At 37.9% G+C, this 11,048-nt stretch overlaps 1 protein-coding gene across 2 annotated transcripts in view; it reads left to right on the top strand.

Annotated features, from left to right (window-relative positions):
- Nucleotides 1–11,048, top strand: part of AASS (aminoadipate-semialdehyde synthase) — a 64,247-nt gene that overhangs the window by 10,575 nt on the left and 42,624 nt on the right. For both annotated transcript variants that reach the window (XM_058724469.1, XM_058724470.1), the window contains exons 3-9: nucleotides 1,733–1,909; nucleotides 4,612–4,696; nucleotides 7,503–7,570; nucleotides 7,679–7,825; nucleotides 8,758–8,836; nucleotides 8,964–9,091; nucleotides 10,486–10,634. In XM_058724469.1, the coding sequence (XP_058580452.1) occupies nucleotides 1,733–1,909; nucleotides 4,612–4,696; nucleotides 7,503–7,570; nucleotides 7,679–7,825; nucleotides 8,758–8,836; nucleotides 8,964–9,091; nucleotides 10,486–10,634 (833 nt within the window). The remainder of the gene's footprint in view (nucleotides 1–1,732; nucleotides 1,910–4,611; nucleotides 4,697–7,502; nucleotides 7,571–7,678; nucleotides 7,826–8,757; nucleotides 8,837–8,963; nucleotides 9,092–10,485; nucleotides 10,635–11,048) is intronic.

An 11,048-nucleotide genomic window follows, 5' to 3' on the forward strand; every position in this document is an offset into this window, starting at 1 on the left:
ATTGTCATTTCTCATCTATTATTTCTATATTTCTGTTTGCGAAAATGTACGTGCGTGCGCGTGTGTGCGCGCACGCGCGCGCGTGTGTGTGTATTCTTATATAGAAGGTTGTATACTATACATACTGTATTGCACCTTATTTGTTTAGTCGACAACATACCCTGACACTCACTCCATGTCTGTTCATGGAGATCTGCTTCATTCTGTTTAACGGCTCTGCTATAATTATTCTGTTGTAATTACTCCATGATTTATTGTGATTTATTTAACCAGTCTGCTATAAATGGGTAAATAGATTATTTTCAAAGAAACAAGGTATGAATTATATGTTCATTCTTGTAGTGTCTTTCTTATAGCTTCCTTTGAAGTAGATTCCTAACTAGATTCATCTTCTTTTTATTCAACGGCCATTTTTGATGCTCTTTTAATTCTGCCTGGATCATGCTGCTCCTTTTGTTTAGAAATCTGAAATGACTGTCTATTGCCTCCATGTACTAACTATTCAATCTCAGTTGAATGTGTAAACCTCAGGTTTCCCATTGATAAAATGGCCACAATAATAGCACCCACCTCACGGGAGCTTTATGAAAATTAAGTGAGATAATTCATGAAAAGAACTCAGTTAAAGCATGTACTAATTTATTAATAAATGATGATGATTTTTTTATCCCATAAAGATCATATTCACCATGATAATACTTAGTTTACTTTTCCAAATTGTTTTACCCACTATGCCCTTAATATCTCCTTATTTCCCAGGCTGCAAATTTGTATGTATTCCTTCAGTGCCTCTTACTGATATTACCATGTTGCATTGCCCACCTCCATCTTTCCAAATCCTACCTAGGCTTCAAGATTACTTTAAGTTTGCGTATTTCCTTGGTAGTCTCACCCAGGAATTATCTCAGTATTCATTACACTACTGTATCACTTAGGTTCTGCTGTGCATAATTCTTTTGAATTTGGTCTCATTTACTGTGCTCCTGACTTCTTTTTACCATGTTTTGTTAGTGCCTTTACAGGAGGGGTGTTGTCTGCCTTTTTGTGTATCTTATCATCTCGTCTGTAGCACAGTCCGCTGGACAGAATAGGGCAGTAATAAATACTAATTGAACCAAAAAAAAAAAAAAAAAGGAAAGAAAGGAAAGGAAATATTGCAGATACATGTCTTTCTTTTAAAAATACCTGAATAAGGGGTGCCTGGGTGGCTCAGTTGGTTAAATTTCCAACTCTCCATTTTGACTTAGGTCATGATCTCACAGCCGTGACGTCCATGCCCAGTGTGGAGGCTGCTTAAGATTCTCTGTCTCTCCCTCTGTCCTCACCAACACCGCTCAGGCTGTCTCTCAAAAAACAAAACAAAACAAAAAAACCCCAAAAAAACCTGAGTAATAAATTACTATTTTGCATTTAGTGTTTCAGTGCATTGTTGATATAAATTATACATTTCACAAGTATTTTTAAATCATGTGTGTTAGTGGTTATGATTAAACTATTAATGGGACTTAAATAAGAATAGGTGGTAAATTTTCTAATTGTTTTTTTTTGCTACAAAAGTCGAGAGTATTAAATTGATCTTTAGCCAGAAAGTAAAAATATTAGAAGCAGTTGTTCTGTTATTTGTTCCAATGCCTTCAAAAGATTGTGCCTTTAATTGCTACACTTACTTATTAAAGAAAATGTGAATACAAAAAATCAGGGAAATAACTTTTAACCAAAACTGCATTCCCAGGAATATGTTAAAGCTGGTGGCATTCTTCAGGAAGATATTTCTGAAGCTTGTCTAATTTTGGGAGTTAAAAGACCCCCGGAGGAAAAATTAATGTCTAAGAAGACTTACGCATTCTTCTCCCACACAATAAAGGCTCAGGAGGCCAATATGGGCTTGTTGGATGAGATTCTAAGAAAGGTAATTAGTGACCAGTAATCATAAATGTTAACATAAAAACAATATTTCTTTTTACTTTTAAATGTCAAGTGGCGTTTCAGTTTTCTTTCAGCATCTAGGGAATACATCATGTTATTCACCTCAGTAGGAAAGGTGGTCTATGAGTTAGTGCTAGGACGGCTCTGCTTCTTTTAGGGCTCCTCTGCTGTGCAAGTTTGGAATCTGTAATAAGAGAAACCAAACATACTCCATTCTTTTTGTATTTTCAAACAGAAAGAATGATAGAATTGTTCCCCCCAAACGATTAGCAGTCTATAAGGCCAATTGGTCAGATATTACCAAGTAGAATTTTATTGCTGAAAAGAGCCTCAGGAATCATATAATCCACTTCCGTCATTTTTCAGATGGAGCCCCGAGAGGCAAAGTGACTCAATTGAGGTTGCACAGCTCTGTAGGGCCAAACCTGGACTGGGGATTATTTTGACATTTATTAACATTCGTATAGGAAAAAAATCAATTTTCGAGATACAAATACTGTGGAAAAACTATCAGGTGTTTAAAATATAGAGTATTCATTCAACAAATATTTGCTTAGTGTCTGCAATGTGTCTGATACTGTTCACTGCAATGGCAATAAAGTAAGTGTCTTTATAGAGCTTACATTCTAGGGGGAGGAGACAGATGATACATATATAAATAAGACATCTCATCTGTCACTTGGAGATATGTGTGATGGAGATAAATATGATACAGAAGGAGAAAAGGGGTGCTGGGCACCGTGGGTGGTGATAGTTTAAATCGGATGATCAGGGAAAGCCTCACTGTAAATTTGGCATTGAGCAAAAATTTGAAGGAGGTGAAGGATTAAGTCTTATCCATTGGAGAAGAGACTTCCAAGCAGAAAGCAGAGTAGTGCAAAGTCCTGAGGGTCTGGTTGAGCGGAGGGTTAGAGTAAATCATGCTCTGAAGTTCTTATTCAGCTTGCTGTGTGGATAATATCGGAGGTGGAAGGAGAAAATTGGCAAGATTGTTAGTCTAGATTAGTATGGGTGCCAGGTTACAAAAGACAGTGGCTCACATGAGGGAGGTGGAAATGGAGGTAGTGATACACAGACCAGCATTCGGTGTACTTTAGAGATCAGATCCTGCAGAAGTTACTGGTGCAATGAACGTGCAGTATGAGAGAAAGCGGAACCGGAGAGAAGTCCAAGGTTTTGGCCTGAGCAGTTTGAAGGTTGCCACAGACTGAGATGATGCTAGTGCAAGAGGAAGCAGGCTTGGGTGGGAGGATCAGGAGTTGAGTTCAGGGCCCGTTGAGTCCAATTTGTCCCTTAGACATTTAAGGAGATTTTAGATTTTAGACATTCAATTTTAAGGAGATACTGAGACGGCTGTTGATACGAGTTTGTAGCTCAGGAGGGTGGCTCCTCCTGAGACACATTTTGTGGTCAGAGACTTGATGGCATCTAAGAACATGAGACTGGATGAGGGTAGGTAGTGAGTGTGGGTAGAGAAGGCCAATGTCCAGGTCCTGGGTAAGGATGTTAGAGCATTAGAAACGAGACTGGAATCTGCGAATAGGCAGAGGACGGGAGACTTCACAAACAGTAAAAGCCATAGAGGAAATGTGTTTCGTAAAGGCCTATGGCATACATTCCTACTAACTTCAAATATGCTAGACCTCGGCTAGTTAATTGCCAGTGGTTCTGAAGAACGAGTTCAAAAAAGTGATTAATGGAAATAATATTATAAGAGGAAGGTTTCACTTAAGTAGGTAAACTCCTTAAAAAGTACTTCAGAAAATTTGTTGTTATATGAACTTTTGTTCATTACAAGAGAATTAATAGAAGCAGAATAGGCATGGATGCTTTTTGGCAACATTTTGTAACCAATTACTTAGAGTTGCATGAATCTTAAACATTCTGAAATTCAGGCACTTGGTAAAAATCATAAGGTATTTAAGGAAATATAATGGCTGTTTAAAGCATTCTATAATTACAGTGTGTCAATAGCTTTTAAGCATGAATTGATGGGACATTCCTGAGAGGGAAGGTTCCCAAAGACAGGGAAGAATGTGGTTTTAGTGAAGCTGAGAAAGTGAAAAGCAGGCTGTATGTACTACTACTTTGTGAATAAAGCTTATTTGTAAAAGGATGGGGAGAGAGAAAGAGGGAAGGAGGAAGGAAGGAAGGTAGAGAGAGAAAGAATGAGAGATTTGTGTGTACGGACTTGAGAGGGGTTGTTGTTATTTTTTAGGTAGGAAGGAGCAGTGTACACAGGGATGATGCAGAAAGAGAAAGTTCAAGAGTGGTCTGGGAGGACACGGGAAAAGCTGGGATCCAGTTCGCAGAGATTAGCCTTAGGAGGGACTTGTTTTCTTTGAGGCTAGAAGGATGGATATGGGGATGAATGGGGCTATAGATATATTTGTGGATGCTGCTGGCCTAGGAGAGGAATTGATGCCTTTCCAGTTTCATTAACTACCATCAAGGGTAGGCACCCTGCTAGGACCATTCTTTCATCTCAAATCATAAACCTATTATTGGTTTGTGACCCAGCATTTTCTAAATAGTTCATGGTGCACCTAATGGTAACTTATAAAGTCTAGTGAAGACATATTTTATGAGAGGAAGAAATGTGAAAATTTACTTCCTCGCATATGTGCTTACTCATTGATATGAAGCTGGATGGGTCTGAGTCAAAATCTTTTATTCTTTCTTCAGGAAATCCGACTGATCGATTATGAGAAAATGGTGGATCATAGAGGAATACGGGTAGTGGCATTTGGACAGTGGGCAGGTGTAGCAGGTAGGTATGCCAGGGTTTTACATCACTCACTTTCTGAATTTGCCTGGGGTGTAACTAGGTGTTTTCCTTTTTTCTGTGGCAAGGGCATGAAAGTGTTCATTTCCACCCAATAAAAATAAACATGGGTGTGTGCCTAAGGGTGATGAATATTAGGGGAATAAAATAAGAAGGTAAATCATTAAATACCTTCATTACAAAAGTTAAAAAAGAAAACTCAGGGAAAAGGAGAACAACTATGAATAGGGTCTGGCTTTTCCGGTAGTTTTGTCTGGAAGACTAGGAGAGGTCAGTTTGGTGATGAGAAATTATGGAGAGGAATAAAGAGGGGAAGGAAGGGAGAAGATACAGGGGTAGGAACCAAGAGAGGAACAGTTTAGAAAGGATAAGAGCTGCAGTTTGGGGGAAACTACACTTGACTTTTGTCCCATTAGTACTTTGAACCTTCTTTAGTTGAGAAAACATCACCTTATGTTATAACCATGCATCGGATTAGACTACTTGAAGGTCCGTACTTGTTAAGACAAGCAGACAGAAAAGTTGTGGGGATATAGGACAGGAAGACACCATCAGCCACCCTAACCTAATTGACAGTTATTGAGTACTCACCCAGATGGCCCATATGCTGGATCACAAAACAATTCTAAATAAACATAAAATGTTTGAAATCATCAGGTATGTGCTCTGACTATAATAAAGTCGATTTTGAAATAATAATAGAAAGATATTTAGAAAATTTCTAGATATTTGGAAGATAAGCAATATATTTTTGAATAACCCATAAGTCAAGAAGGAATCACAGGAAAAATTAGAAAATATTTTGAATTGAATGAAAATTTAAAACAGCATACCAAAATTGATGAGGTGCAAATAAAATGATGCTTATAAGGAAATTTTTAGCATTTGATGCTTTTACTAGAAAAGAAGAAAGTCAAAATTAGTGATCTAAACTTCCATCTTACAAAGCAAGAAAATGAAGAAGTAATTAAACCCAAAGCAAATACAAGGAAAAGAATAATAAAGATAAGAGGGGAAATCAGTGAAATCTAAAGCTAGTTATTTTTAAACAAATCAATAAAATTGTTAGGCCTCCAGCTAGACTGATTAAAAAAAATAGAGAAAGAGAGTGAAGCCACAATTTACCAATATTAGGAATACAGGAGGGGTGATCACTATACATCCTATAGACATTAAAAGGGTAAGAAAATATTATGAATAGGCCAATAAATTTGACAATGTTGGTCAAATAGACAAATCCCTGAAGGACAGAAATTACCAAATCCAACTCAAGAAGAAATAAAAAACTTGAATATCAATGTACAAAAGAAATTCTAATCATAGGCATTTATCAAGAGAAATGAATAATTTTTTTTGTAAATACTTATTTCTAGTAGCTTCGTTCATAATAGCCTAGAGACAATCCAAATGTCCACCAGCAGAGGAATGGTTAAATAAATTGTGATATATCCATAAAATAGAAAACTCCTTCATCAATAAAAAGAAGTCAACTACTAATACACTCAATTATGTATGAATCTCAAAAACATTATGCTGAGTCAAAGCAGACACACAAAAAAGAGTATATACTTATAATTTCATTTATATGAAACTGTAGAAGTAACTATTCTCTACAGAGAGAAATGAGGTCAGTGGTTTTCTGGGGCAAAGGGTTGGAGAGGACTGAATGGGGTGTTGGAAATATTCTATATCTTGATTAGGTCAGTGATAATATGGGTGTGTACATATGTTCACAGTTATCAAATGATACATTTTAAATTGGTGTGTTTTATCGAATACAAATTACTCTTTTAAAAGTTGACTTAAGAAAAAAGTCCAAAGAACATTTCAAAGGGATACAGAGAGGGCAAGTTATGTTCCTAAAAAGAAGGGGAGAATGGATGATGAGGTCTTTGCTATGGGTATGCTGAGTTTTCGTTGTTTGAATCCAAATTGAAAAATCCATGAGGTGGTTGATTAGTTCTTGAAGTGAAATGTCTGTGTTAGAGATACAGACTTGGGGTCAGCAGCATACAGAGTACTTGAAATTTAGGACTGGATGAGATTAGCTAAGGAAAAAAAAAGGAGAGATTGAAGAGAATAAGGCCCTGGACAGAATCCTGAGGCTGATTAAGGCATAAAGAAAGGGCAGGGGACACTAGTTTAAAAGAAATGGGCAGGGAAAGAGGCACCTACAGATGTGGGAGGAAAGTTTTCAAGTCAGAGATGCTAAGGGAAGAGAGGGTTCTAATAAAGAGGGATTCCATGTTGCCAAATATCTCTGACAAGTAAGTCAAGATCTGACAATTGTCCACCGAGTTTAATTAACTATTTAGGTCACTAAAATTGCTGACAGCGGTCACAGGTAGGGCCAAGGGTGACCTCGTTTTGCTTGTTCATTAGTTTTGGTTCAAGAGGAATGTAAGTGTCTTTAAATGTTGATAAGAGTGAACTAATAGGGAGGGATAGTGAAAGAAATAATAATTCAAGAGTGAATTCCTTAGAGAAGGAATGGGAAGAGATGGGATCTGGAGCAAAGGTGGAGAGATTAACCTTAGAGAAGAAGACGGACACTCTTTCCATTTTGGCAGATTGAAAGTGGAAGGGATAGATAGAGAGATGCAGCTGAGATAGTACTTTTGATGGCCGCAAATTGAGGGGATGGATAAGGTGACCACCGGGACCCCTTCCAAATCTGAGATGCTGTGGTCTGTGCTTCCTCAGAGCACCGAGCAGGTTGGAGAATGGTCAGAGAAAACAGCTTCAGCTCCTCCCGACTAATGGTTTTTCTGTTGGTCTGATTCTGCAATAGGGATGATCAACATTTTACATGGAATGGGGTTAAGGCTCCTTGCTTTGGGACATCACACACCTTTTATGGTGAGATGTGTATTTTGTTTATCATTTTGAAAATACATATCGCACTTTAAGAACAGGTAAATGTCTCAGGATGTAGACTAATTTGAATTCGTGTGTGCTTGCTTTCAGCACATTGGCATGGCTCATAACTACAGGAACAGCAGTCAGGCTGTGCAAGCCATCCGCGATGCCGGCTATGAAATATCTCTGGGTTTGATGCCAAAGTCGATAGGGCCCTTGACATTTGTGTTCACAGGGACTGGTAATGTATCTAAGGTAACTTCTCAGATACTTCTAAGAACATCTGCTTTCTGTAAAGCAGTCAAAACCCTGAAACTAACCCAAAGGATGTGAGGATTTTAGGGATATTTTAGAGCCCTGCTTTTTGGATGAGTGGACATTCTGTTTTTGGTACTTTTCTTACCTATGTACTTTTCCCACAGTAAGAGAGCAGTGATGGTCCAAACTCATTTTCTTTGCTCTTGGTTGACTCCAAGCTGTCAGGCGTTTTGAATGCTTTTTCTTTTTAAAGGGATAAGTCATTGTTAATGGTATAAAGGTCTGTTCTTAGAGAGGTCTGTTTTACCTTCGTCACTGGGTTGTCCAAAAGTTTGGAATTGACCACAGGATGTAAACTTTTTTAAATGACTTGGGGTTTTGCCAGTAAGATTTTAGAAAGCCTAATTTAGGATTGTAATTCATACTTTCTTCCTTTTGGGGTGGTTTTGAGAAGACATTTATGATCCCCCAGAGAAACTTGTAATGGTAAAAGAGATCTTTCAATGAAACTATTTCACAAACAGGACATCACTATTTGTATTATACTGTGAGATAGCCATCTAATTTTTTTCCATAGGAAATATAATTCCTCACTTGAAATAATTCTGCAGTGGAGCAAACGTAAATAGGAATATTTTGTTATGTTTTCATTTCTAAGAACCCTTGTGTCTCCTCTGGGTAACTTAAATAAAAAAAAGTAAAAGTAAAGCTCCTTCCAGTTAATGCTGTTTCATTAATAAAATAAATAAAAACTGGTTTGTAGGCTGTGTGCCAGAAGCTTACCTGTACTTCTGGGTTGCAATCCTCGCTGTAGGGCAGGACAAGTGGAGCTGTGTAATTGTGGGGAAAGTGAATTGGGATCCTTGCGGGAAACCATGTTGGCTTTTGTCCTATTGATTTTTAGATTTGTACTCATGCATTATTTATAGGGAGCCCAAGAAATCTTCAATGAGTTACCTTGTGAATATGTGGAGCCACACGAATTAAAAGAAGTTTCCCAAAATGGAGGTAAGGGGGAGGAGGATGACTGCATGTATCTTTTACTGTTTTTAACAGTTTCTGTGTTACCATATTTTATCACCATAAACCTTTATCATTTGTCACCTACTTTACTCATTTCTTTCTCTTCTGCAAGACCTGAGAAAAGTCTATGGGACGGTGTTAAGTCGCCATCATCATCTTGTCAGGAAAACAGATGGTGTGTATGATCCTGTAGAGTATGACAAATATCCTGAGCGCTACATAAGTCGTTTTAATACTGATGTGAGTATCACACTCTGCTTCTGTGTTGGTTGCTCATAACACACTATTGTTAGGTTGTTTTCAAGGAGAAAAATTATGAATGTATATATTGTTTTTCAGTTCCCCATAATGACTCGTGAGTCCTTTGGGTTGGCCTTAGGGGTTGTTGGCTTTTACTGATGTTTGGAGTGGCCTTTGCTTAAGTGCTTTTGCTGGATATGTTCTTTGCTTCGCTGTCTCTGTTTCCACTTCAGGTCTGCACATGCCCAATAACTCTAAACCATTTCCCATGGGGTGTTGTTTTCTGTATTTATCTTGGACTAGTTAGTACTGTTGGCAAAACACAATGTCTATGAGGTTTCATCTCAACCTAGGTTTATCCCACCTATTGTCACAAATTGCACTCATAACCTCAGCCAGCTACCTTGAGGCATGGCATTGGTTACAGGGGACTAGGGTGAAACAGCTACATAAGCAAAGACCCATCCCCACTGTACAAAAAGTTACGTACAATTCAAAACCTTCTGATGGAGACACGCTGGCCTCATCTTCTAAGAAGAACAATGTATTTATATGTTCTGTACTCAGTGGTCATGCAAAGTCCTCCTCAAAATAAACCAAAAAAAAACAACAAAAAAATAAACCAAACAAAAAGTGCATTTATTGTGGAAAGAAATGTTTTAAATAACTTTAAGTATGTTTGAGTAACAAGATTCTAGATTCTGGTATGAAATTTAGCTGTTCTAGCATATAGAGCATGCTATAGAGAAGAACTCTTACCTGTAGCTTGAGAATGCCTGAGATTTTTGAGAAGCAAAAATTATGAAACTAGTTTCAGACTGAAAGATTAAAAACCTAGTAAATTTACATCCCTCCTCTTTTCCCCAATCACAGAAGTGTTGGTGATTGGACGCATCCTAAAACTTATAATGACCTAGTTACCATGTATGTATGCATGTAGTACATTCGTCCATGGAGCTTACAGATGTTATCTGATTTAATCTTTACAGCATTCCTTTGAGGAATGGGGTACGTATTATCCCCATCTGGCAGGTAAGGAAAATAGAGCCTAGAGAAGTTGAGGTAGTGTGGTGTAGATCACACTCCTGGTGGTTGAGCTGGAAATAGAGTGCTAGGTCGCTTGATTCTGTCCTTTCCTTTTTCTTGGCCATGCATTACATTAGAGAACAGAAATATTAATGTATTTATGTTCACATATTTCTCTATCATGGAATAATTCTGGGTGGGTATTTATTGTCTTCACCTCACAAAGCTACCAACGACCTGGCAAATAACAAAGTCAATTAGAAATAACATAAATTATTTCTCATGAACTTTACTGATAGTTCTCTTTCAGCCTACTTCGTTGAAATTCGCTATTGCCTGTCTTGTTGAACTTGGCACTTGCTTTACAGATTGCGCCCTATACAACTTGTTTAATTAATGGAATCTACTGGGAACAAAACACCCCTCGATTACTAACTCGCCAAGATGTCCAGAGCCTCTTGGTTCCCGGCAAGTCCCCGGTTGCTGGTGTGGAAGGCTGCCCCGCATTACCACACAAGTAAGGACTTCCCTTCAGTAATGATGGCAGTTTGTAGCAGCTGGACCCACTAGTTACGGTATCATTATAGGAGATTCATGTATCACCAGACTTGACCATTAATGACTAGTTGTCTGCTTTATCTTACTTGATCTCTTGGCAGCATTTGACAGTTAACCTTCCTTCCCTCTTGAAACTCTCTTCCCTTAACTCCACACGAAGCTCAAAAGTAACCTCAGAAAGATCTGCATCCCCAGCCCCGTCTCTCTCTAGTCTGTTACTTTTTTTTTTTCTATGAAACTCACGATCATTTATTTTCCTGTGTTTATGATTTTTCTCCCTCCTATTAAAATTTAATCTCCTTAAGGATAGCGGCCCTATTTATCTTGGCTTCAAGTACCCAGTACGTTGCCTGACATGTAATTTGCATTCAAA

The sequence above is a fragment of the Neofelis nebulosa genome, chromosome 4 (genome assembly GCF_028018385.1).
Source record: "Neofelis nebulosa isolate mNeoNeb1 chromosome 4, mNeoNeb1.pri, whole genome shotgun sequence".
NCBI classification, from domain to species: Eukaryota; Metazoa; Chordata; class Mammalia; order Carnivora; family Felidae; genus Neofelis; species Neofelis nebulosa.